Genomic DNA, 26,519 nt, shown 5'->3' with positions numbered 1-26,519 from the left:
TGCAGCTTTTTTGGATTGTCCACCCCTTGTCATGTGGCCAGCACAGTGCAGTGGCAGCTGTGGATGTTTGGTGACTCCCCTTCAGTTTTATCTTTATTCTTGTGGTGTGCTGTGACCAATAAAGGCAGTAATACTCTGAGTTCCTATGGTTTTTCAATGAGTATGGAAGGAAAAGCATTCTCTTTTAACTTCATTAACATCATAGCCACTCAGTCCAATCTTTATTCTAATTACCTTCCTAAATTATTCTGTCTATTCAGAAAGAGAACTGGGCTATTCCTGCTTCAGCCTGAGGATCCTTTGAGTATCTTGCTCCCTGCTATTATTCAGTTATTTCTTTATTAGTAAATTTTTCCTTCCATAGATACAGAAAAAATCTTTTTGAGTAATTTTGCAGTAAGGGGTAATGAGCAGCACATTGCTCTTTTCCCCTTGTATCTAAGCCCTTTGTTTTTTCTGTTGCTTAGGTGATTTTTTTCAGTTTTGCAGATCCAGAGTGTGCCTGCAGATGTTGTACATGTTGTGTACAGGGCCTCTGGGGTGCTGTACACCATGTTATGTGCACAGCAGTAAGGAAACCACAGCCAGCAGGGCAGTCACAAACAGCTACAGATCAATGGGAGTCCTCCACTCTTGGCTTTTGATCATCTGTAACTTAACTCAGTGAATTTCAGTGTACTTGTGTGCACTGCTGTGCCTTACTAACACAGCTGGGGTGTTTCACAAAAAACAGCAACTTAACTGAAATCCAAACGGAATGGAAATACTTTAGTGTACCTGTAATAATGAATTCTACCCTGGAGAATTGACAAATAATGCATAAGGAAGGGACTTGAACCTGCATGCCAACATACATACACATGAGTGCATACAGCTGTGCTACAGGGGATTATGTCTTCTTTCCTTAAAGGTGAAGAATTGAGAAAGATTGGTATCTAGGCTGTATTCATGCCAAACAAGAGTAAATAGTTTTTCCACATGCCTTGCTGCTTGGTATATTGTATTAATTGAGATGAGACTGATTGTGAATAACATGAGGCAGAGATTTTATGAGTATGTTACCTTCTGTTTCAAATGTGTGCTTTTGTCTTCTGCTTCTTGTGTGGTGTAGTGTATTTACTCCTTTTTGGCCAGTTGAGCCCCAGAAAAAAGAAGAGCTTCAAGCAAGTAACTGATGGCATGTTTATTTTTTGTCTCTATAGCTTCCCTACATAGCTTCCTTTGTTCTATAAAGTGTGGATTGCAGCTCTGCCACATTCATTTAGAAAGCTCATTATTACAAGCTGGCTTTTAAGGACAAGTAAAGTTCTTGTTTTACTGTAAGCTTCAGGTTTATTCATCTGTGCAGCTCTGTTCATGTGATTGTGCAGGCTTCTGGAAGCGCTGTACTGCAATCAATTCTGTGTGATTGATGTTACACAGAATCAAGCTGAGCTCCAATGTAGTCACATATTTGATTATTCTGCTGATATGTAGTATGTTCAAGAGGGAAGAATTTACTCTGTGCCCTAATGGTTAAACATCTTTAGTTCTGGAGTATTCTCCTTTGATTCCTGATATTTGTGTTTAAACTCTCTCCTTTCAATTATAACTTCTATTGTTCTATATTTAATCTGTAACTCGTAATCATTGCACTTTTCTCCAAATTAGAAATATTTTTACATTGGTTTTATATTTAAACATTCTTGCATTTTGTACTAAAACAATTAACTAAGATGTCATAGTTTCTTAAAATATTAAATAATTTAGGGTTTTATTAATTTGTGCTTGGGCTTCTTATAAGGTTTGTTGCCTATCAAAACTAAATTTTCTTCTGATGTTCTGTAAACCTGTTAAAGATTTCCTTTAGCTTATGATTCAAGCCACTGGAATTGGCTTTTGTTTCTTGACAAATGCTTTGATTCTGTGCTGTGGCACAGTGCAGTGGGGCAGGTGGAGGGGAGGAAGCTGAAGTCACTGTGGGGTGCTTGGAGCTCTCCTGCTGTACAGAGGCTGGAGGGCTTTGGGGCTTTTGGAAAGAGCTCTTGCTCTGTAGGCCATGTTCTGTGGACTAGGAAATGGTTTAGCTCTGCTTCCTGTGAGCAATCTGAGGCTTCATTTATCCTCTCTCCTGGGCTCTGTTCTCCATGCACTTGCCAGGAAATTGCTTCCTACATGAAACCAAATATTTTAGCACCTGTTTGTTCTGTTCTGTCTTACTTATATTTCTCACCAGCCACTTCCCCATGTAACTTAGATTTTCAAGAAAAGCTTTAAAGCAACTATTATAACAATTGATGTTAAAATTAGAGAAATTAGAGTAAAGGTGATCTATTTTTTTAAATATTATTGCCAGGTATCAATTGTAAAATTGAGTAACAATTTCTTTAAATTTTTTCACAGTAAAGGTGATAAAATAGGTTGTTCTCTGTAAACCATGTAGTCTTCCTGTGTTATGTAAAGCAGAAGAGATTAGGAAATTAGATTGCACTTTGAAAAGAAGTGTTTGAACATGATCTTTGCATTTTCCAAAATAAACTTGAGTCTGTATGGCCTAAGTACTGTGATGGCTCTTCCTGAAGCCTTAACAGTCTGCTTAGTAAGGAATACTATGGAAATGCACGTTAACACTATTTACTGAAAACAGAATGGGGTGTGAAGAGGTTTTCATAATTCGTAGCCCTGACAAAAAAATTAAATTTTTGGCAACTAAGTGAAGGTAACCTGGTTGACAGAAGGGAAGCAAAATTTCACAGTATTTTGAATTTGTAAATTGCATGAAGGTGCAAATTGTGACCTGCAACGTGCTGACTCATTGGCAGAGTAACAGCATTTTGCCTTTACTTCAGGAAAAAAGTTATGTAGGTTCTAGGAAAGTTAGCCCAGGTTCAAAACTGCTGTGTCTGTCTTTGCTTGTTCCTGTGAGCAGCTGCTGTAGGGAGGCAGCATTAAAGGAGGCCTTGTCACTTGGATCTGGCTGTTAGCACTGGAACTCAGGTTTACTGTTGAAAGCAAGCTTTGGACAGATGAATTCCTATGACTTTGTGTGACTTTTCTCTGAAAATGGCTATGTTTAATAATGTTTGAAGCTGATACCCTGCAGAAAGATTTTTAAAACTGAAGTAATACAGATGTCTATGAGTACTGTGAGCAGGTTGTGATTCTCCAAATTATAACTTACTGTACACAAGGTAGATAAATATTTAAACATTTTTTGTACACAGTTTAGGTTTCCACAGAGGTGTCCAGACAGTCTCTCTGTACAGATGGGAAGTTCTTCTGAGCAGGGTGTGCCCTCTTGTCATACTTTGCATGGCTCCAAGTGGGCAAACAGCACTTACAAGAGGAGTAAAATACTGACTGATGCCTATCAATTGACTGCTAATGAAGTTATGGCTTGAGTGGCATGGCACTCATTTGTGCCAGGGAGAGAGTTCTAGCAAAACTCTCTTGGAAATTGGATCAAACCTGTGGTGATGAATTCCAGTGCTGCAGAATGAGGACTGATGCTCATTTGAAGAAGTCCATTTATTAGTGGTAGTAAAGTTTCAGGTGATGACATGCTGATGATAGGAAATACTTGAAAATAGACTTGTGAAACTGCCAGATGGCAGAGATCTAACACTTACTCTAGATAGTGTTTTAATAAACGTGTCTATCTTGAGTCAAAGTTCTCTTTAGTCTAAAAAAAATTTCTGTTCTCTTCTGCAGTCATGAATTCTGTAAATATTTCATTCAAAATAACATTGTGCTTTTTCAAAACTATGAAATACAGTGGCTTGATTAAAATCCACTCTTGCTTTATGTTTAAACCTCAAAGTAAATATCCAAGTGCATAAGTTGTGTTGGTAGAAAATCTTTTCTTCACTGTTATGTCATTTAGCTGCAAAGCATTTTTATTCCGTATTCCAGCTTTAAGCTGAGCAGTTTGAGTGGCTTCTTTTTGTTTTTTTTTCACATGGCAGCTTGTTACAGTAGTGCTGAGCATTTAAAAGAAATACAGCCTTTTCTTTAGGGAAATTGCTGTAAATTTAAATCAAGTGTTTTGCTCTAAGTTGCTTAATGCATGGTATAAATAACATGAATATTCATTTTCCACCTGTGTCAGTAGCAGCAGCTTAGTCTTTACCTACTGCCAAAATGTGTTACCTGAACTGGAGTTGATGAGACTTCCTTGTGTGTACCTTTAGGAGCAATGCACAGTCACATGGAATCTCTGAGTGACTCCTGGGTTCGACTGAAGCACAGCAGAGATTGGTTATACACATCCTCCTACTCATTTGTTGAGTCCGATTTTGATCTCTCAAGATCCCTTGGAGTTCATACTTTGATTGAAAACGCTGTCAGTTTTGTAAGTGGAGATGTGGGAAACTCCCCAGGATTTAAGGAACCAGAGGAAAGTATGTCCACCAGTCCACAAGCATCAGTAATTGCAATGGAGCAGCAGCAGTTGAGGGCTGAGGTAATTTTCAACTCTTCTTATTCTTCATATGTTATGCTCATTCTAGGAATTTTTTTTGAAACTGTGTCCACATTCTATTAAAGTAATTTTTCCTTCTTTTCTGTTAAATATCTCAATTGGAGCTGGGAACGTTATGTAAACAAACTAAAACTGAAGGTGTTCCCTTTTAGAAAAAAAAAAAGTGAAGGAGAAAGCAGTGACCTCATTCATCTTTGCTGACAGTTCACTAGAATCCCCTTTCCATTTCTAAGGGTTCTGGCTACTGAGTTCATATTGTCTTTTGCCTGCCTTTATTTTTAGCTTCGTCTGGAAGCGCTTCATCAGATTTTGGTGCTTCTGTCAGGAATGGAGGAAAAGGGCTGTGTGCCATTAATGGGAAGCCGCCAAGTACCAGGATTTCAGTCTTCTTCACTGCTTACTTCTGTCAGACTCCAGTTTCTTGCTGGCTGCTTTGGTCTGGGCACTGTGGGACATGCAGGGGCCAAAGGAGAGAGTGTAAGATTGCATCACTACCAGGTGTGTACTTCAGCAGTTTCTGCTGTTTCAATAAGCCAGTGATAAAAATGTCTCCGTTTTTATAATAGTTATTTGTTTGTTTGGCCCAGGATGGTATCAGAGCAGCCAAGAGGAGTATTCAAATTGAAATCCAGGTGGCTGTGCACAAAATTTACCAGCAATTATCTGCTACTTTAGAAAGAGCTCTGCAAGCTAATAAGCATCACATAGGTAAGTGAAAAGCAGATTTGCAAACCAGACGTTCCCTAATGTACAGTAGAACAGCTTGTATGTTTTCCAAGGCAGACTTTGATATTAGTGACCAGAATTCACTGAATTATCTATCTGACTTCTTTTCCTGAAAGAGAAATCTGCCTTGGCTGGTAGAACCCAGTGGCTGTTATTACCTGGGTCGTTTCGGTGTTTCACTTTGAGAAACAATGTGAAAAAAGTACACAATGAAGTATTTCACCCAGTTATCCTTATCTCAGAGAGAAGATTCTGGTTTGAGTTTTAGCCTCAGAACATTAAATGATAAGCTGGATCTGTGTGCTACTCTTTCTTGGACAATTTTGACATAGAGTTACATTGAGCTAAAGAAGAGTGCAGTGGTTCATCAGAAAGAGTACCTCAAAATGTCTGACAAAACTCACTTTTTCTTTGAAAATTTAATTAATTAAATTATATTTTAAAAATAATCTGCTAATCTTCTGTCTTATTATTCTTACTCTGAACATCTTATTAATAAAAAATGACTTTATTTTAATCTTAGAAGCACAACAGCGTCTTCTGTTGGTGACAGTCTTTGCTCTCAGCGTGCACTATCAGCCTGTTGATGTCTCCTTGGCCATTTCCACGGGGCTGTTAAATGTGCTGTCCCAGCTGTGTGGCACAGACACCATGTTAGGACAGCCCCTGCAGCTGCTGCCCAAAACTGGGATATCTCAGCTCAGCACAGCTTTGAAAGTAGCCAGCACGAGACTGCTGCAGATCTTGGCTATCACCACAGGGTGAGTGTCCCTTGCTTTTGGGAAACTTCATCACTGAGCTTATCAGCACCCTTGAAAAATGTGTGGGCTTTCATTAGAACAGTAAATGTTGCTCAGAAATACATAAGTGAAGGGGTGGGGGGGAAGAGTAGTCACATTATTCATAGGAAAGATACATGTAAGGCTGACAAATATTTTCACTTGAGAGTGTTTGAACTTGAATAGTCACAACTTTATGGTCTGTAAACACTGGATTCCAGTTACCCCACTTTGCTTCTTCAGCTTTGTGTGGAGGTGTTCAGTTGATGTGATAAGATTTCCTGTTGCTGTGTAAAAGCAGTACTGGTAATGTGAGAGTTTCTCAGAGCAGGACATAGTGCTTCTTTCCAGAATATGAAAGAATTTTCTGAGAAAGAGTGCTAGACCATGGGCCAGCATGCAAAGTCCTAGCAATACTTAAATATTTATTCTTACTCAGTAAAGAAAACACAAGTGGAGAAGGGGTTTTCTAGTTGAAGTGAGAGTGTTGTTTGATATTCAGTATATGCATCTTCCTTTCAGTCTTTGTACAACACATTGCATTTACCTGCCAAATCTATGTAAAAGAGCCCAATAATCCTACACCAAAAAAATCCCCCAAACCCAAACAGCACCCTGTGCATAGAAATTGCAGTGGAATTATGTTTAATTAATGGAGTTGTTCCTCTTTACCCTAGAAAGTACTGAAAACTTATCCTTTGACTCCAAAGATTAGGACTGTTTTCATTTGTATTAAAGATAGGGTTAAAATACTAAAAAGAATTTAAGCCTGTAATGGAGGATGGGGAAGAGTAACCTTCTGCAATTACTGTTCCTTAGATCAGCTCTCAAGTACTCTTAATTTTTTTTTTGTGTGTGTACAGAACCTATGCAGATAAACTGAGCCCAAAGGTGGTACAGTCCTTGCTGGATTTATTATGCAGCCAGCTGAAGAACTTGCTATCACAAGCTGGTGTGATGCTGATGGCTTCCTTTGGAGAAGGGGAAGCTGAGGAAGGTGAAGTGGAATCAAAAAAGGCAGATTCAAATGGGGATAATGAGAAGAGAGACTTCAGAGGTAATTATCTTACATAATTTCTAACAATTGTAAAATACCAGGAAACAGAAGAAAGCACTGAATGCTGAGGTGCTCATCCACTCTATTGTGTATTGGTTTTTGTTGGGTCATTTTTAATTCTGTAATTTAGATTAAAGTCATCAAGTGATTTTGTGCTCAGTTCAGATTTACACAGAATTGATGCACAAAACTGCAAGGACAGGAGCAAGCTGAGAATAAGAATTACTTCATTGCGCTTGGAATTAGGAAGAGAATATAGTTTTCCTTAAAAAATGAGTTGGTTGTCGTAGTGTTTTTCATAAATGCGGTAATAGAAATTTAATTATCTAAATTAATAAATACAGCTTTATTCAGGAAATTATTGTATTTGGTTTGTATTATGCAGTTTTGCAGTCCGAGTGGATGGCAAGAAGGTGACACTACTGTGTCATATGGGAAAATCCACAACAAAAGATTTCAGTACTTTCTGAAATAAGCTTACTGGTATCTTCATGTAGCTTACAATCCCTTAATGAGCATTTTGAATTTTGGTGGAAATGCTTTTGAAGAATTTTTATTGTAGCTTGGTTTTAAGGATATATATGTTTTTGTTTGTGCTTTTAACTGTCTTCACTTTAAAGTAAAGCCATGCCTGATGAATTAGTAAGATAATTAATCAGGAATTAGAATATGAGGTCTTTGCACAGAGGTCTCCCTCCCTTACCTTGGCCCACCAAAGTTTAATGTTATTTTCTCTCCGTGTCCTGCTGAGGAGCTGGAGTTGAGAGCACAGCTTGGTGGGCACCAGCCAGCTGAGGTTAACAGCCAGCCACCCTGTAATAACTGATCCTTGTGCTTTTACCTGCAGAACAGGTTGTTCCTGGTAACCAGGACTGCCAGTCAAGTTGTAATATTAAGGCTGTAAATGAAAACTTTTGCTTTAACTTCCTAGCTGCCCTCCGAAAGCAACATGCAGCAGAATTGCACCTGGGAGACTTCCTTGTGTTCCTGCGTAGAGTTGTGTCTTCAAAAGCAATTCAGTCCAAGATGGCATCTCCAAAGTGGACAGAAGTCCTTCTTAACATTGCTTCCCAGAAGTGTTGCTCAGGTATGATCATGTCCAAATGTGCTCCATGGTTACTTTGCATTTCTGTAGTACAATTCCAAAAACTAAGCCCTGTTAGAACATGTATTGCATAGTGAGTTCCTAGTGAACAATTCAAACCAACTGCAGTATAGGTGTACAGGGCTTACACTTTGGGGCACTGGGGGCATGGAACCGGGGGCAGGCCTGAAGCTGAAGTAATTTTAAGATTATTGACACGTTGTTCCGTCTTCAGGAGTTCCCTTGGTTGGCAATTTGAGGACTAGACTGCTTGCACTTCATGTACTAGAAGCTGTGTTACCTGCATGTGAATCTGGCGTTGAAGATGATCAGATGGCTCAGGTCTTTATATTTTGTTATAAACTTTCACATTTCCTCAAAAATCTCTCTCTTAAACTGCTAAATGTTTCATAGGTTTCAAAATCCAAGTCAAACAAGGCTCAGTGTATTTACTTGTTAATCTAAGAACACTAAATATTTTGATGTTTATACCTACAAAGCAAAGTAAAACAATATAATGTTGCTGCTGTCCTCATGTTGGCATTAAAATGATCTGAATTGTATCCCCATGCCCCAGGTTGTTGAACGGCTGTTCTCACTTCTGTCTGACTGCATGTGGGAGAGTCCCATAGCCCAGGCCAAACATGCAATTCAAATAAAGGAGAAAGAACAGGAAATAAAGCTCCAGGTAACAGTGCTTGTACTTTGTCTTGTGACTGAATGCAGCTGAATTACATTTACTACAGATATTTTGTTCTATTTCTCGTAGAAGCAAGGAGAGTCTGAGGATGAAGATGAGAATCTTCCCATCCAGGAAGTGTCCTTTGATCCTGAGAAAGCTCAGTGCTGCATAGTGGAGAACGGGCAGATTCTAACTCATGGAAGTGGAGGCAAAGGATATGGCTTAGCTTCCACTGGAGTTACTTCTGGGTGTTACCAGTGGAAGGTAGTTTGCATAAATGTGTATTTCTTACCTTCTCTCTCATTGTTTTGGAAATGTGCTATGTTTTATTAACAGCAGCTGCCTGTGTTTTTCTTGAGTAAATGGCAGTGTTACATTTATGGTTAGACTCAATAATTGTAAGGATGTTCTCCAACCTAAGTCATTCTGTGATTTTTCAGTGCCAAGGGAAGAGTTTGTGTCTGCTTTTGAGTGGTGGGATTTGAGTATTTCAGCATGCAGATTGGAGATTGTTATGTGTTATTAGAGGTAATGGCAGTTGCCCCTAAGGTCCATAGTCAGCATGCATGTGCAGTTTTGCAAAACTTACCTACTGAATTATGTAGATTTAGGATTTTTTTTGTAGAAAAACATTTCACAAAGCATGTTGTTTTCCTGCAAAAAATACACATCAGCCTGACTGATGAGAGCAGAGTTAAATACATCATTTGGAAGGATTTTTAAAATGGTTTTAGCATATAAACTTACTGTTTTTCTCATTAAAAGCTTCTGTGACAAACAGTTAAAAGCAGACATACATTTATGTAAGGAAGATTTTCATTGCTCTGTTGTGTTCAGGTGTATATTCCTGATGTTTTTCCCTGTGTGTTTGTTTTGCCCTGTTAGTTCTACATCGTGAAGGAGAACAGAGGCAATGAAGGCACTTGTGTGGGAGTGTCTCGCTGGCCCGTGCATGACTTCAACCACCGCACTACCTCGGATATGTGGCTCTACAGAGCCTACAGTGGCAACCTGTATCACAATGGAGAGCAGACTTTGACTCTGTCAAGCTTTACCCAAGGAGATTTCATTACATGTGTGTTAGATATGGAAGCAAGAACTATTTCCTTTGGTAAAAATGGAGAGGTATTTAACATAATTAGTTTTTTGGTGGGTTTTCTTGCGAAGGTAATATGGCATGGATAAGCATGAGAGTTAAAACATTTGGCAGTTGCAGTACTTAGAAGATTTATAATACAAACATAACTTTCTCGTGTTTCATATTTTTGCTTGTTAGGGTGTTCTAAGACTGAGGGGTTTTTCTTTTGCTTCTTCCCTAGGAGCCAAAACTAGCTTTTGAAGACGTGGATGCAGCTGAGTTATACCCTTGTGTTATGTTCTATAGCAGTAACCCAGGAGAGAAGGTAACTGAAATGTTCATCTGTGGAGGTTTACTGGTTTAGACTGGTACAGAGTCAGTATTCATCAGAGCAGCCTCTATGGTGCTGCTTTGCATTACTGGCCAAAACAGTGTTGCTAATACAGAGTGTTTCAATTATGGTAACCTATTGTAAAGTTAAAATGTATTTTAGTATTTAGAATAGATTTAAAGGCTTCATGTTCTACACAAAATATTCTATTCCCCAGAAACCAAGGAAAGTGTAGTATTAGGATTTCTAGATAGTCTTGTGTGAGAAACCATGAAATACGTGGTTTCAGCATCCTTGAGTCTGAAGGATGGAGGTTTTGCTCACTGTTAAGGTGGATATCCTAGGGATTCTGAGGGAAAAAAAAGACAGTGCTAGTAATTATTTCTATTCCAGGCCACTCCAGTATTTATAAGAAGAGCTTATTGAGGTATGTTGAGAAGATAATTTGAAAACTGTTCTCTTAAAACAGGTGAAGATCTGTGATATGCAGATGCGTGGGACACCAAGAGATTTGCTGCCTGGTGATCCCATCTGCAGCCCTGTTGCTGCAGTGCTGGCAGAAGCCACCATCCAGCTCATTCGAATCCTGCATCGCACAGACCGCTGGACACACTGCATCAATAAAAAAATGATGGAAAGGCTGAATAAAATCAAAACATGTCTTAAGGAAGCAGGTCAAAAACTGAAGAAAAGTCGCTCCGTTCAAAGCCGAGAAGAGAACGAGGTGAGAGAGGAGAAAGAAAACAAAGAGGAGGAGAAAAGCAAGCACAGCCGCCATGGCCTGGCAGAGCTGTCCGAGCTGCAGCTGAAGATGCTCTGTGTGGAGGTGTGGCCTGTCCTAGCCGTGATTGGAGGAGTGGATGCTGGGCTCAGAGTTGGAGGTCGATGTGTCCACAAGCAAACGGGCCGTCATGCCACCCTGCTGGGGGTGGTGAAGGAGGGCAGTACCTCTGCCAAGGTCCAGTGGGATGAAGCAGAGATTACAATCAGGTATGCCCATTTCCTGCACTTTTTGCTGTGTAGTGGTAGTGGTTTGTGCTTGGAAATCCTCAGAAGAAACCTTTCCTTTATATTAGAGTCATGCTGATCAATTACTTCAATTGTAGACTTCAGTGATACCGAAATTAATGCTGCCTTGAGGTAGTGTTCATTCATTCTCCCACCTGCCTTCAAGTGTTCAAGGCTGGAAGGAGATGCTCCTTTTCCCACCTGTCTTGCAGACAAGCCTTCAAAGGGAAAGCACCTGGAGGGAAGCTGAAATGAAGCTTCTCTGAGCTTCTTGGTGCTTTCACAAGAATTGCCTGTGTTTTTGTGTGGAGAAGACGTGATTAACTTAGTTCCTTGAACTCCTTCTGCCTATAGCTGAAGAAGTCTTTTGAGGAAATTGAGCAGTGACTTTTTATTTTTCTTTTCCCTGCCAGTTACAATTACATTCTGAAATAGCCGAGGTCACTTTGCTTTTCCAGCTGTTGCAACATTATGTCTGTTTTGTCTTTGCAAAGGCTGTGGTCCCTTTGACTAAATGTCAAAGGCTGTGGTCCCTTTGACTAAATATACCAAAGTGCAGTTGATTTAGTTCAGGTGTAAATTCTTTCAAGTATGCCCATGTGACAGTGTAGCCCTCAAAATAATTCAAAGTTTTATTTGAGTAACGTGGAATAGCACTTGATCATAAGCAAGCTTTTGATAAAGCATTTAATTAGGTTCATTTTTCACCTTTTTAATTAAAACCAGGCTAAAGCTTGCTTTCATTTTTAGGTAGAAGTTTACATTGTAAGAGTAGAAAAGTTTTTGGGATAGTAAAAGGAAGATTTAAAAGTCATTTATCTGCTGGATGTATGAAAATACAGGCTGGTGAATTTTTGTCCTGCTTTAAGTGAAAATTAGTCAAGTGTAACAGTCCTAAATAGTACCAGAAAATATCCCTGAATATAGATGGACAGGTAGATCTGTCTGTTAGGTTTTCTGACCTGTGTTTTTCAAAGGTCACTGTCCTCACTGGGTGGTCTGTCCTGACACACCAGAGACAGAATTGTCCTGAGCTCTCAGTAGTGTGCTCGTGGTGATGAATAGCTGAGGTCAATCAAAGCTTTTCCTTAATGTTTAAAAGTTTTCTTTATAAGCTTTTATACCTGTTAAGATTCGGGTATGATGATAATATTTACGTTCAGATAGTTTTTCTTAATAAAAGTCTGTTCCATATTTCTGATAAGTATTATATCCAGAGCCTGTGTTAGCACAGAATGGATGGCTTCTGTGGGGCTTCTGGGTTTCAGTGCTTGTTGTTGAAAACCTGTGTATGCTTTGTTGCATTTGCTTTGAAACCATATCTCCCTGTTTTCTGATCATAACCTCATTTTTCCCTGTTTGCATTTAATTTTTAGAATTGGTTTGTTTTATTAAATATATTTTGCATCTTATTTGCCTACATTACTTCCTGAACTTTCCTTCTGTCTCTCCCTCACTTGCTTTTTCCTGTGTCATTCTGATCTTTATTAAAGCTTCCCAACTTTTTGGTCGCCTAGTGATACTCCGTTGTATAATCTGGAGCCCTGTGAACCACTGCCTTTTGATGTTGCAAGATTTCGTGGGCTGACAGCTACTGTGTTACTGGACCTTACCTATCTGACTGGCATTCATGAAGATACGGGAAAGCAAAGCACCAAGAGACATGAGAAAAAACACAGACATGAATCTGAAGATAAAGGGGAAATGGAGCAGAAAATGGAGGGTGACATTGGATCAGATACACGATTAGGCCAAAGTGCTGATGATAACAAAGGACACGGTGCTACAACCTCTAAGTCGGAAAATGAAATTGTTTCCTTTTCTCTAGAACCATCAACACTAGGTATGGAATCCCAGCACCAGCCTGCTGAAGGAAGAAAGAAGAATCATGAGCACACCCCACGAAGTCACGATATAGTGCAGTCAGAAATCCGAGCTGTGCAGCTGTCCTACCTTTATCTTGGTGCTATGAAGTCACTTAGTGTTCTTCTTAGTTGTAGTAAGTATGCTGAGCTGCTGTTAATCCCCAAAGTGCTGGCAGAGAACGGCCACAACTCGGACTGCGCGGGGTCGCCGGTGGTGCACGAGGACGTGGAGCTGCGCGCGGCGCTGCAGTTCCTGATGCGGCACATGGTGAAACGCGCCGTCATGCGCTCGCCCATCAAGAGAGCGCTGGGGCTGGCTGACCTGGAGCGGGCACAGGCCATGATCTACAAATTAGTGGTGCATGGGCTGCTGGAGGACCAGTTTGGTGGCAGACTTAAACAAGGTACGTTTTCAAAAAGAGATGAAAATGAATAGTAACAAGGCTAATACAGTTAACGTAGTCTTGCTGATTTGTAGTGGTTGTACTTTGGGGGGAATCTGAATCAGAGAAATTTTACAGAACTCCGTTTACTGTTTTATAGATATAACACTGATTTTTTTGCCTTTTTCCTAATTCCTTATCTTCATAAAAAGTGAATGCATATCAATCAGAAATAAGTTTTTAATGTCTTTAATATTTCTAAAAATGATCAGTGCTCTGTATACTTGTCAGAAGGATTTGCGTGCGCTTCTTCTAAACCAACAATAAAAACCCCTTAAAATGCTGTTGCACAGCTGAGTTAAAAATAGGTTTATAGTTAATCAGCTGTACTTTTATCTAAGACCTCTTCCCCTTTTGTCTGTTTTGAGAACAATCCAGGCTGTTACAACCATAAATCTGAATATCATAGCCTTTTGCATAAGTAAATGGTTTGTTTGATGTTTACCTTGTATCGCTGTGAGAACAGCAAGAGCTCCTGGACTGATTTCTTTACTCAAGTCCATGAGTTAGTGGCAGAATCTGCACACCCCTTTCTTTTTCTGGGATGAATTCTAAATAACAGTAGTTACTTTTGAAAGTTTAGCCATGGTTACTGGTTTGATCTGCACAATTAATGTTGCTAGAACATCCTTATTTTTCTGTTGCAGAAGTGGAGCAACAAGTAGAAGAAGGTGATCAGTCTCAGCAAGCCCAAACACCAGTTACAACCAGCCCTTCTGCTTCTAGCACAACATCTTTCATGAGCAGCTCTCTGGAGGATACCACCACTGCTACTACGCCAGTGACTGATACAGAAACAGTTCCTGCATCAGAATCACCTGGTGTTATGCCTCTCAGTCTGCTGAGGTAAAAAATCCTTTTAGCATGTATGATTCTGTGTAGGGAACCAGTTTGCATGGTTTAGGTAGAATATATGTCTTCAGCTGCCTAAGCCCTTAAAAATGCTGCCAAGAACTGCCCCTGCAGAGGGACACTGTTTAAATGTTACTTTGCCTTGCACGGCATGTGTTTTTTATTAGAAAGCTGTTAAGCTTTTGCTATACACTCATTTATAAATGTAATAACTGAATTCTTTAAAAAGGAGAAAATGTTCTCCTTAAGTTGTTCTTCAGTTCTCATGTTTATCTGGTATAGTTTAAATTACAAATCTCTGAAATTCATTTTAGTGAACGTTTGATTCTCAGACCAGAATAGATCTTGGTAGGTAACATCCTGTAAAGCTAAGATGTTCTTTCAGCTTACCCTGACATACTGAAATGGAAGATAAGCTACTCAATTTGCAGAGGCAGTTTGCACTGTTGAAGGAAATCTGCTTTACCTTGCATAGAATACATTTCTAAGTTTATTAATTCATAGAAGTTTTGCAGACATCTTTTGATAAAAGCCAGAACAATGTCTTCATACTGTGACAGTGAACATCAAATACTTACCTTAGTGAGTCTGCCTTAATTTATTAGTCAGCCTGAGTTCTGAACAAACCATGGAAATGGGAAAAGTGTTTATTTATATTTTATCTCCTAGGGGACCTCCTGGTCTCTGAGGGGTCTTTTATGTCATGCTTAGAACTTAACTGTAGAGATAAAGTTGGTAGAAGTGAGCTATTGCCTCAAAGTACGTGTTGTGTCTTACCCTTCCTGAACTCAATTGCATCAAGTAGGATTTGCCAAGTGCACTCCAGTGGGATGTACTTCTTGTGTCAGACCTTTTTTCAGCATGGCTCTCTTCAACATAAATGTATATTGTTCTTTTTTCAAGGCAAATGTTCTCCAGTTACCCTACTACAACTGTACTTCCAGCACGACGTGCTCAGACTCCTCCAATATCTTCTTTACCAACATCTCCTTCAGATGAAGTTGGAAGGAGACAAAGTTTGACCTCTCCAGATTCCCAGTCTGCAAGGCCTGCCAATCGCACAGGTAAACTTGTCAGTGGAGTAGAAGGGGGAACAAGTTAGGAAAGTCACAGGAGCTCAGGGGCCATGTTTTAAGAGATGCAAACCCAACAGAAGTTCTTCTTAAGGCAAACAAACATGCTAAGCATTGTTGAAAACCTTTTAGTCACTATCTTAGGAAAAAGGTTACAGGTGATATAGCTGTGGGCTTTATCAAGCAAACAAAATGAGTGTTAAAAGCTGTGGATTGGATTCAAAAACAATAATGAAGTATAATTGGTAACTGCTTCAAAATGTTCATCTGATTTGGGCTTGTTTACTTGGTTGCGTGCTGCTGGTAAGTGCAGTAATTTTCTAGCTTTTGTTAGATCACATACCACACAGAAAACAAGAATTAATGTATTTTATGGTACATTCACCAGTACTTTTTATTCTTGCCCTTATATCTGTGCTATTAATTGGGGTGTTTAGTGGTTCATGTGTTGCATAGCAACTGATCCCCTCAGTTTCATGTCTCTTTTTTTTTCTTTTGATTTATAGATGAGATGACTTGCTTCTAGTTGCGATAGTGTCTTCACAACAGTGTTTGTTTGTTAGTGCATTTTTGTCTTCACTGATTAGACATCACTTTTATGGCAAGTCAGAAAGAAACTGTGGGTTTGGGGCAGTAACTGACTTCTTCAGAGTCCCTTGAATGACTCTGCACAGAATCACAGCCATCATCCACTAAGAGGTTTCTCAGATACGTTCTGAGTTCAGCTGAGGTCTTTTTCTGTACCTTAAGAGGAATGTATAATGATCTCACCCCTTGGGAATCTCTGATTCAGACAAGGATAACTTTATCTAGGCTACCTAAATATGGATCAAATAGATAATTGATACAGTTCAAAATGAAAACAATAGAAATTGCTTAATTAGTTTTTTGCATATCATCAGTATCCTACTTGATCAAACCAAGTCAGTGAACATAATCTATGTTACAAAGAAGAAGGAACTCCATCTGGTTTTGTTACAGAAAGTGTCTTATTATGTGGAAAGTAATTGAGAGGAAAGTTGGGAGTAATTATTCCCTTAGTTCAAGCTGATTGTTTCTTGCTCTGCATTTCCACATGTAGTAAGGTGTAATAAAGTAACACTAGAGAAAGATTTATGTGCTTTACAGTTATCATTTTCTGTCTTTTAAGCTTTGTCTGATCCAAGCAGCCGACTTTCAACGTCCCCTCCTCCTCCTGCCATTGCTGTTCCCTTGCTAGAAATGGGGTTCTCCCTCAGGCAGATTGCAAAAGCTATGGAAGCTACAGGTAATTATAGCTATAATATCAGTTTAACTGAAAGACTGGATACACATGAAACGCTTGTTTTCCAGTAGAATACTTAATTTTTAAGTTTTATAACCATTTCTGTAAAAAACAGATTGCTCTTTTTGTAACCATCAGTGGTAAAATACAGTTCCAAAGTGTGGTTTTCCTGCTTTCAGGTGCCAGAGGAGAAGCAGATGCACAGAACATCACAGTGCTGGCCATGTGGATGATCGAGCACCCTGGAAACGAAGATGATGAAGAGCCGCAGTCAGAGGGGACTGGAGAGTCACGGCACGGAGCAGTCGTCTCTGGCAGCAGTGGGAAATCTGGGGATCATTGCTATTTGCAGTCTCCAGGTGATATCCCTTCTGCTGATGCCCCTGAATTGGAGGAAGGCTTTAGTGAGAGGTAGAAGAATTTTCTTGTAATTGCTTGTAATCTGTTTCCTGAAACTGGAAATCTCACAAATTCATTGTTGCATTACTTTGTAATGCAGCTTTTGAATTTTGTTACAGCATGAGCAGAAGCAAAGATGCAATTAAATTAGGTGTACATGGTGCATTTATTTTCCTGTACTGTTTGTGTGCAGAACTGGGGAAGAATGTAACTGAACATGTTTTCTTCACAGCAAAAAAAGAAAAGAATGAAGAAAAAAAAAGGGCTGATAGTATAGCTGTATTTTAGCTAAAAGACCAAGTATTAAAGCAAAATTCCATTAAATTCATGTTTTGCCAAAATTCACGTGTTAGGCCAAAGGCGAATTGACCCAGCCAGCAACAGCAGAGATGATTTTATTTCTTCAAAAGAGGAGAAAAAACTAGTTCAAGCTGATTAATTAACTATTCAAGCTACTAATTAACCTAGTATAGAATGAGTGCTCTCTCAAAATTTCTGCTGTGCTTAGGCCCTCTGGAAGATCAAGTAGGTGTTGACTTTGCTGCATCTGATTTGTTTGAAGTAACTCTTACAGTCAAAACAGTATATACCTGCTCCTTGAAACTGAAGATTCTTGAATTCCTTTTTTTTCTTCCATTAAAGGAAGGGAAAATTGCTAATAAATATGACTTAGTTACTGTATATGGTTGTTTAAAACTTGGTTTAATTGACCTGTAAATTCCATATTCCTGCAGCCCTGATAATCTGGATCATGTGGATAATGCAGCTGCAGCAAGTGGCCCTCCCTCTCGAAGTCGGTCAGCTGTCACACGGAGGCACAAATTTGATTTAGCTGCTCGGACGTTGCTGGCACGTGCTGGTAAGGGACTGAAAGAATTCCAAGGGCTTTGCTTATCCAGGAAATGAATAGGAAAGGGACTGGGACTTTGCATGACATTTAGAAAGCTCCTCATATGTGTGCCAATGTATATTTAAGAGTTTTATGTGGTGATAAGGAGATTGTTCAGCAGAAGAGTTAAAACAAAAAAGAAATTGAAAGTACAGCCAGCTCTCTGCCGTGGAAAATAAAAGTCCTGCTTTCCTGTTTCTCTCTTTTCCCACCTTGAGCGGGATTGTACCGCTCGGTGCAGGCCCACAGGAACCAGAGCCGCAGGGAAGGGATCTCCTTGCAGCAAGATCCAGGGGCACTGTATGACTTCAACTTGGATGAGGAGTTGGAGATCGACCTTGATGATGAAGCAATGGAAGCTATGTTTGGGCAAGACCTGGCTAGTGATAATGATATTCTGGGAATGTGGATCCCAGAGGTACTGGATTGGCCTACCTGGGTGTGTGTGACTGCAGCAGGGGCTGCTTTAACTTACTGCTTTTTGCATGCTTATATTTGCAAGTTTAAAGCAACATGTGTATGTTTAGAGCCTCTTTGAAAGTATCTTACTGAGTGCCAGCAGTGCTTAAAATCATCTTGTATTCTATAGCATCATCTCTAGATTAAGAATAGTGATTTCTTGTGCTTCTTGCTCTGCATTTCCACATGTAGCTTTCTTATCCCTTCCCTGGAAGATGAGAACAGAACACATAGAGCTGTTCTGATAATACCAATAAAAAATCAAGTAGGTGTTCCTAGATGGTTTAGTTGTGTGAGATAACAAGCACAGTGATAAATGTTTCTTCTGCTACTGCTAATAGTATCTAATCTCTAGCAACGTAATTTGCGCTTCAGTCAGTTTTTCTTGTGTCATGTAGTCCGTTCTCTGGGAAGGATGTGGTAACAGTCCTCACTGAAGTTTTCTGTGCACTAAATAAACTGTTGAGATGGAAAACAAAGATAATAATAGCACTTTGGTAATCTTTGGATTATCTGTGTCAGATTAGACAATCAACCCATAAGACTCAGCTTTTCACCTCCTAGTTATGATGCTACCTAGCTTTGATATGGAAGCAAGTTGCAGGATGCATATTGAGTTTTTCAGAGTGCTTGTGTCACTGAAACATCTCAATGAAATTATTGACTTAGGACACAAGTGTAATTATGAAAAATGGATTTCACATTCAGATAAAACCTTGATATTTGCTGACACAAATAGTAATTTTTGTTGCCCAGTAAATGTAAAATCCGGTTATCTGAAAGCAAAAAAGGATTCTTTTCATTTTTAGCTCTAGTTTCAGACAAGTTCTGAGGAGAACCAGATACAGACAGTGTTGAATGTGACAGTGTTACAAATGAAAAGATACACTGTCAAGAATTCTTGAGTCAGTCTAACATGAAATAGGAAATTAGCTGCTCAGAAGCTTTACTTCCAAATGTTTTTCCTGCTCTGAGATGGTCTTCATTATGTCATAAATTGTATGTTTCTGCTTTACTTTTGTACCAGTCAACCATATAAATATCACTATAAATAAACAATAAATAGAAATGTCAGGGACACCCACCTAAGGATATTGGCATGTTTCATATCTAAGGCGCAGACACTTATTCTGTACAAATAACGTGTGCAAACCTTGCTGTGCAGCACGTCTGTGAATCTGAAGACAGAGAAGAAGTGGTGGTTTGTGAGCTGTGTGAGTCCAGCGTGGTCAGCTTCAACCAGCACATGAAGAGGAACCACCCTGGCTGTGGGCGCAGCGCCAACCGCCAGGGCTACCGCAGCAACGGCTCCTACGTGGATGGCTGGTTCGGGGGCGAGTGTGGCAGTGGGAACCCCTACTACCTCCTGTGTGGCATCTGCAGAGAGAAATACCTGGCCCTCAAGAGCAAATCTAAAATATCAGCCTCAGAAAGGTACAGAAATAGGAGACAGTGGATAAAGAAAGGAAACTAAACACGGTTACGAGCCATCAGCATTTTAGGGATTTGATTTAAGAGAGAAGAATTCCTAGCAGGATTTTCTGATACTTAAAATAATTCTCTGTATTTGACAAATGCATATTTAGGAAAAAAAGGTTGCATTGATAATTCTGGTTTCTAAATTAAGAACAAGGAATAATTTCTTGGGATGTTGCCTCCTCCTTAGTGACTTTTGAAAGCTTTTAATCAATTTTGTCTGACAATTCCAGTATTTTTTCTATGGACTTTTTATACATTAGTACTGCAAAGTGCTTCCCCCCTTCACACACACTTTCAGAAACCATTTTATCTGTTTCTCTGTTACTAGGCTTTTCTGGAATCATTCATAAACATATGTAGACCCAACAGTAAAATTAGACTAAAAAGGGAACCAAATTTAAATTTTTTAGACATATTTATAAAATATGTAGCTCAGTAACTTTCTTTGTTATTTTTTCATACAGGTACAAAGGCCAGGCACCTGATCTAATAGGTAAACAAGACAGTGTCTATGAAGGTATGTTTTTAAGTTGCACAGGGTTTTGTATTTTCTAAGAGGTACTTTCATGCAAATAAACCTGAAGGTATATTTTAAAATCTCTTCCAGTTAGATAAAGTATTTTAGTTTTGGGGATTTATTTAGTTCAAATTGGAAAACAAAATCAGTGGACTCTTTCCCCTGTCTTTCCACTGTAAGCAGCTGAAAGGGCAAACACCTAACTTGGGGTTGATAAGGTCTTGTGAGGAGATCTTACATCCAGAACTGCACATACAAAATCTTATGTTCAAATATCTTTCTTCAGCTGCCTTTGTTGGAGAAATTAATTAGTGTAAGTTAGCGTCCCAAAAGTCTGCCATTAGTCTTGTTCTTTATTTTTCTCCCTTTGTCCAAGCTGAGAGCATCCTGAGGATGGCTTTCACTTTAAACAGATTATTTCTGATGTGTGTAGAAAACCTTTCCCAGTTGGTTCTGTGATCACAATTTTGTGATTTACCACATTTGTCTATTTGAGACTAAATGAGTGCTGCAGTGCTTAGGGCAAGTCTGTCTGCTGTAGATCAAAGGTGTTCTGATTCTCCTGTGTGTGGAGTGAGACAGAGCAGAGAGATCAGGAAATATAAGCTGACTTGTGTGTAAATGGCTGCAAGTGAAGGTAGTGTCTCACTGAATTGCAGATAAAGTGGTTTTTCTTTGTTGTTGGGGTTTTTTTAATTCCCTGGGAATGAAAAGCAAAAGCCTGGGGGTTCAGTTATGACCCATGAGCTAATGAATGCTTTTTTGATAAACACGAAGACCAGAAATTTCTAACATCTGTCTTTACCATTCAGTCCTTAGAAATACACACATGTTACCATGATTTAAAGCATAACTGAACACCTGCACTTTTCACTGTACCCTGGGTTTTGGAGCTGTCTTATGTTGTATGTGATGACCCCCAATGTCTGTCTTGTTAAAGAGTAGCTAGTTTGATACTTCAGAGAATCTTCCATAAAACATTTGTGCAGTATAAAGGTTGAGTTGAATAGAGAGGGCCAAGAACAGGATTTTGTTTTTCTGATTCACTTTGTTATGTCTATGTCAACATCAGAAGCTGAGTTTTTAATTCTGCTGTGCTGTAGATTGCAATACACATTTCATACCATCTACTGTTTGGTTTTTTTAAAATTAATTGAAATTATTTAATATTTGATCTTTTTTAACCAAGTCTAATTATATTTCTCCAATTCTAGAAGACTGGGACATGTTAGATGTGGATGAAGATGAAAAGCTGACAGGAGAAGAGGAGTTTGAACTGTTGGCTGGGCCTCTTGGGTTAAATGATCGACGCATTGTACCTGAACCCGTTCAGTTCCCTGACAGTGACCCTTTGGGTGCTTCAGTTGCAATGGTGACAGCCACCAACAGTATGGAAGAAACACTGATGCAAATAGGTACATTTGTAACCCATTTCATTTAAAGAAAGAATGATAATAAGATAATAATAACAGCAGCAACAACAATAATGATAACAACCATCACCACCTCCTCTCCTTTATAGTGGGATTTTTCTAGAGGCAAGGCAGGAACATCCTGAGAGTATTTCCTGCCTGCCACCATGAGGAAGTGGAGACTGGCTCTGAATTGTTCTTTTATTATAGGGAAATTAGAGAAAGGAGTGTGAGGCATTATGAATTGACAGAAGGATTGAATTTTGCCAATGAAACTTGTGACCGTAGTCAAACAGTAGACGCCAGTAACTTCATGTTTTGCAGAACCCAATGAATGGATTTAAGTTGGGACATAAGAACAGTCCCCTCTGATGGAAGAGGGAATTAGAGGAATTAAGATTGAGTATGTCAGATTGTGTTCTTGTCTCTTTGAAAATAAGGAATAATTAAATTATGGAGTGTATTTTCCTCTCGGTAATTATTATTGTAGTTCTGTATATATGAAATAATGAAAAATGAGTAACTTAGGCCGACTTTGCTTCTGTGCCTATTACTATATGATAATGTTTTGTTTTTCTTTAAACACTAATGCAAATCATCATTATTTCCAAGGCTGTCACGGCTCAATAGAAAAAAGTTCTTCTGGCAGGATAACCTTAGGAGAGCAAGCAGCTGCCCTGGTAAATCCACATGACCGTGTCATGGCTCTCAGAAGAGTGACAGCTGCTGCCCAAGTGCTCCTGGCAAGAACAATGGTTATGAGAGCACTCTCGCTTCTGTCTGTCAGGTTTGTGGCATCTTTGGCAACACTTCCCCCTTTCCTTTTGTAACCAGTTAGCCAGGTCTGTTTGATAACAATGCAATTTCACACTAATTGGGGAAGCAATCCTCGTGTCTGTACTTACATAATACTGCTAAGAGAAAAAGTTCTGTCGATTTTGTTCTTTTGAACCAAGGGGTTTTATGTCCATTTCCACAGTGGTTCCAGTTGTAGCCTGGCAGCTGGCCTTGAGTCCCTGGGGTTGACAGACATCCGCACTTTGGTTCGCCTGATGTGCCTGGCAGCAGCGGGAAGGGCAGGCCTGTCCACGAGCCCGTCCACGGTGTCCAGCTCCACGGAGAGGTCCAGAGGCATCCACAGCAAAACCAGCAAGCCCATCTCTTGCCTTGCCTACCTGAGCACTGCCGTTGGCTGCTTGGCATCAAACACTCCCAGTGCTGCAAAGCTGCTGGTGCAGTTATGTACACAGGTAGGACTTGAGTACTTACTTGAGACTACTACTTGTGCTTTTACCTTCTCAGCTGGGGTGAAACTGCTCTCACTTCGAGGATCTCCTTAGAGTCCTCTTTTGTGGCTTTGCACAAAAGTATGGGGTATGTTTGATTGTTGGTAAAAATGAAGTAGCTGTATGTGTCTTTGCTGAGTACTCTTTTCAAGTGGGGAAAATGAATATGCTTTTTCTGTTCATAAGATTTTCTGTTAAGGTTTTGGTTTTTTAATTGAGTTAATTCTATGCAGAGAACAGAAAAATAAAAGGAAAAACTGTAAAGCTAAGTGCAATTTATGCAACTGAAAATGTTTCTAATATTGACAGTTCTGTTTGTTCTGATTATTTATCATCAATTATTTCTTTTCAGAATTTGATTTCTGCAGCAACTGGTGTGAACTTGACAACAGTTGATGATCCAATTCAGAGAAAATTTTTACCAAGTTTTTTAAGAGGAATTGCAGAAGAAAACAAACTTGTCACATCTCCAAATTTTGTGGTTACTCAAGCACTAGTAGCATTATTGGCCGACAAAGGGGCCAAACTGAGGCCAAACTATGATAAAGCTGAAATTGAAAAGAAAGGTATGATACAGCTTTGTTTTTAAATATTAATCATTAGATCTTAAGTTCTTCATTTGTGTGTAAGGGAGAGACTTGCTAGAATAATGTATAAATAGATACACTTTTAAAAATGGACAAAACTTGCTTTGATCAAAGTAATGTTATGGTTTATGATACACATTTTACTTAGAAATATGGTCTTATTCTGTAATTGCATCTTTCACCACTTCTGATATAGTCTGAACTTGTGTGTATTCAAAGCCATAGAGCTGAGACATTGAGCCTGGTTATGCCTCCTTGATGAAATCAAGGAAGGTAACAGCTGATTACCATTACCCAAGTGCTGTCCTGTGTCTGAGGCAGAAATTTGTGCTGCCTGTCCTCTGAGAGGTCAGAGCTGTGCCCTGCCCCCCAGGCTGCTGCTGGGAAGGACAGGACAGTGACAGTGGCAGGTCTCTGTCAGAGGAGGCTTTTCCTGTTTAGAAAGCACTCGCTCTTTGACCAACCCTTTTCATATCATGGGAATAAAGCTATTTGGAATTCTATTCTTTTTTTTTACTGTAGTTCACATGATTGCAACATTGTGTTAAGATGCTTGTTAATCTCTTTCTGGAAATGCTGGCTGTTGCTGCGTTCACTCATGTAGGCATCATCTCACTGTTTTGTCTAAGCAGGTTTAATTGCCCATTTGTATGCCCATCCTTGCTATGATCCCTCTGCTGTAGGCCCTCTGGAGCTGGCGAACGCGCTGGCCGCGTGCTGCCTGTCGTCGCGCCTGTCGTCGCAGCACCGGCAGTGGGCGGCGCAGCAGCTGGTGCGCACGCTGGCCGCGCACGACCGCGACAACCAGAGCGCGCCGCAGACCCTCGCCGACATGGGCGGAGACCTGCGCAAGTGCTCCTTCATCAAGCTCGAGGCTCACCAGAACAGGGTAAGCGTGGCTCCCTCGCTGCACCCGCTGCCCTGCTCTCTTTGCCAGAGCGCAGAAAAAGGAAGAGTGAATCGTTTTACGGTTATCAAATGATTTCCCACAGGAAGTAGTTTTTTGGAGATAAAGTTGTTGCACATCTGATGCACAAAAATGTTCGGCTTCTTTGAGGCTTCATTTAAGAGGGTCATGAAAATATTGTCGTGATATATCAAGTCAGCAGAATCACTCTGAATATTTCCTTGGATCTTAATTTGCGTTAATTTTTCTGTCATAATAGTTAACATATTTGTGCAGTATTGTGTGCAGTAGCAGCCAGTGGAGCATGGGGCTGTATGAAGTGTAAGCCCGTCAGCCTGTGGGGCTGGCTTTGCCCTCGAGCAGGCAGCAGGAGCTGGATAGCTCAATCCCTCCTGGGGACAGAGTGTCCGAATGCCCAGGCCGCTCGTAGCCGTGGCTACCTTAGCAAGCCTCAAGGATATCAGCTCTTTAGTGACTCAGCTCTCTTAGGATTCCAGCTCTTTGCTTGCTAAGGCACCTGGCAGGCTAGAGGGGAAGCAGACACGAGAGAAGAGAAGAAAATGTCCTGAAGTTCCACAGCAATAGTTTTATTGAGGGGTCTGTGAAGGGTTCCAGCGACAGCTCTTCTGCCAAATGGGCTAAACCAGCCCCTTTTTATAGGCTGTAAAGGGATCCAAACTTGTCCAATAGTAGGGGTTAGGGGAAAGTGACCTGTGGGGTTACAGAGATAAGCCAGGATCCGAAAGGCAGAAGACAGGAGCTTATTTTGCTATTTCATCATGACTCAGCAATTCCTGTGGTTAAGCCTCGGCCCTCCATGGAGCCCTGGCCAACTCCATAGAGCCAGCTGCAGAAGTGTGGCGTCCCTATCAAGCCTGCTTAATTGCAGTAAATGATGCTGTAAAAGTAGAAAAATAAGTCTAGTTTGGTTGTTACAGGGTGTTTCAATCACTGTCTCTCTGGTTAGTGTTTGCTTAATATTAGATAGCAAACATACCCAGGTTGTAAATTCCAGTTTTGCCATGGTTATTTTGGTATTTGTAGGTCATGACATGTGTTTGGTGCAATAAAAAGGGACTTTTGGCAACAAGTGGGAATGATGGCACCATCAGAGTGTGGAATGTGACAAAGAAGCAATATTCTCTGCAACAGACCTGTGTGCTCAACAAGCTGTAAGTTGATCCTTTACAACAGCCAGATATTTAATTTTAGCTGTAATTGTGTAAAATACTGCAGGATTGGCTGTTATTGTCATCTCCTGCTCTTAAAATCTCTCATTTGTTTTCTGTTGCATGCAAAATAAATGAGTTAAAACTCAAAACAGAGCTAAATGTCAACCTGGTAAGAGTCTCTATACAGAGATCATGTCAGTGCTGTTTAAAAAAAAATCCTTAATTAATTGATATAAGGAGAGATGGGTAAAAAAAAATGGTATGGGGCTGTCATGTAGCAGAAAAGTGAGTATCCCTTCACTGGGTTCCAGTGGACAGCTCCAACATATAACATGATTATTGCAAGTCATTGATTCAAGTGTGAAAAAATAATTCTGACTCCTGAGATACAGGAACTAAATGTAATTCTACATGAGCATCTTGGAAGTACTTTTTTTTTGTCATTTGGGTGTGTCCAGAAAAGAAGAAAGCAAAAGGAAAGATTAAAATCTAATTCTTTAGTGAAGCATAGTTGAACTTGGAAGAATGATGGAGCAATAGTGAACTACTAGGTTGTTTTGTGACAATTTTTTAGTGGTTGGCTTAGTTCTTGTTTGCTTGCTGATATTAGATGGGGCCTTAAAAGAAACAACCAGAATGATATAACAGTATTATATCCTTCATTGTTCTGGTACTAAAAACAGTAAAAAAAAATCTGGCTGTTGTGTATGA

General features: G+C 39.8%; 1 protein-coding gene across 12 annotated transcripts in view; it reads left to right on the top strand.

The window, feature by feature from the left end:
- HERC1 (HECT and RLD domain containing E3 ubiquitin protein ligase family member 1) overlaps positions 1 to 26,519 on the top strand; it is a 102,462-nt gene that overhangs the window by 57,641 nt on the left and 18,302 nt on the right. For 6 of the 12 annotated variants that reach the window (XM_077185755.1, XM_077185757.1, XM_077185758.1 and 3 more), the window contains exons 26-52: positions 4,170 to 4,441; positions 4,742 to 4,957; positions 5,047 to 5,167; positions 5,709 to 5,946; positions 6,828 to 7,021; positions 7,953 to 8,108; positions 8,341 to 8,447; positions 8,683 to 8,793; positions 8,875 to 9,051; positions 9,673 to 9,912; positions 10,107 to 10,190; positions 10,666 to 11,186; positions 12,698 to 13,473; positions 14,160 to 14,358; positions 15,268 to 15,428; positions 16,588 to 16,704; positions 16,881 to 17,112; positions 17,835 to 17,959; positions 18,208 to 18,428; positions 19,614 to 19,882; positions 20,392 to 20,444; positions 21,659 to 21,859; positions 22,469 to 22,643; positions 22,836 to 23,106; positions 23,495 to 23,708; positions 24,362 to 24,618; positions 25,681 to 25,808. In XM_077185755.1, coding sequence (XP_077041870.1) covers positions 4,170 to 4,441; positions 4,742 to 4,957; positions 5,047 to 5,167; positions 5,709 to 5,946; positions 6,828 to 7,021; positions 7,953 to 8,108; positions 8,341 to 8,447; positions 8,683 to 8,793; positions 8,875 to 9,051; positions 9,673 to 9,912; positions 10,107 to 10,190; positions 10,666 to 11,186; positions 12,698 to 13,473; positions 14,160 to 14,358; positions 15,268 to 15,428; positions 16,588 to 16,704; positions 16,881 to 17,112; positions 17,835 to 17,959; positions 18,208 to 18,428; positions 19,614 to 19,882; positions 20,392 to 20,444; positions 21,659 to 21,859; positions 22,469 to 22,643; positions 22,836 to 23,106; positions 23,495 to 23,708; positions 24,362 to 24,618; positions 25,681 to 25,808 — 5,836 coding nt within the window. The remainder of the gene's footprint in view (positions 1 to 4,169; positions 4,442 to 4,741; positions 4,958 to 5,046; positions 5,168 to 5,708; positions 5,947 to 6,827; positions 7,022 to 7,952; positions 8,109 to 8,340; positions 8,448 to 8,682; positions 8,794 to 8,874; positions 9,052 to 9,672; positions 9,913 to 10,106; positions 10,191 to 10,665; positions 11,187 to 12,697; positions 13,474 to 14,159; positions 14,359 to 15,267; positions 15,429 to 16,587; positions 16,705 to 16,880; positions 17,113 to 17,834; positions 17,960 to 18,207; positions 18,429 to 19,613; positions 19,883 to 20,391; positions 20,445 to 21,658; positions 21,860 to 22,468; positions 22,644 to 22,835; positions 23,107 to 23,494; positions 23,709 to 24,361; positions 24,619 to 25,680; positions 25,809 to 26,519) is intronic. The other 6 variants (XM_077185765.1, XM_077185764.1, XM_077185760.1 and 3 more) reach the window with 5 other exon arrangements.

The sequence above is a fragment of the Agelaius phoeniceus genome, chromosome 13 (assembly GCF_051311805.1).
Source record: "Agelaius phoeniceus isolate bAgePho1 chromosome 13, bAgePho1.hap1, whole genome shotgun sequence".
NCBI classification, from domain to species: Eukaryota; Metazoa; Chordata; class Aves; order Passeriformes; family Icteridae; genus Agelaius; species Agelaius phoeniceus.
The sequence above is the reverse complement of the archived record's forward strand: the minus strand, read 5'-3'. Positions and strand labels throughout refer to the sequence as shown.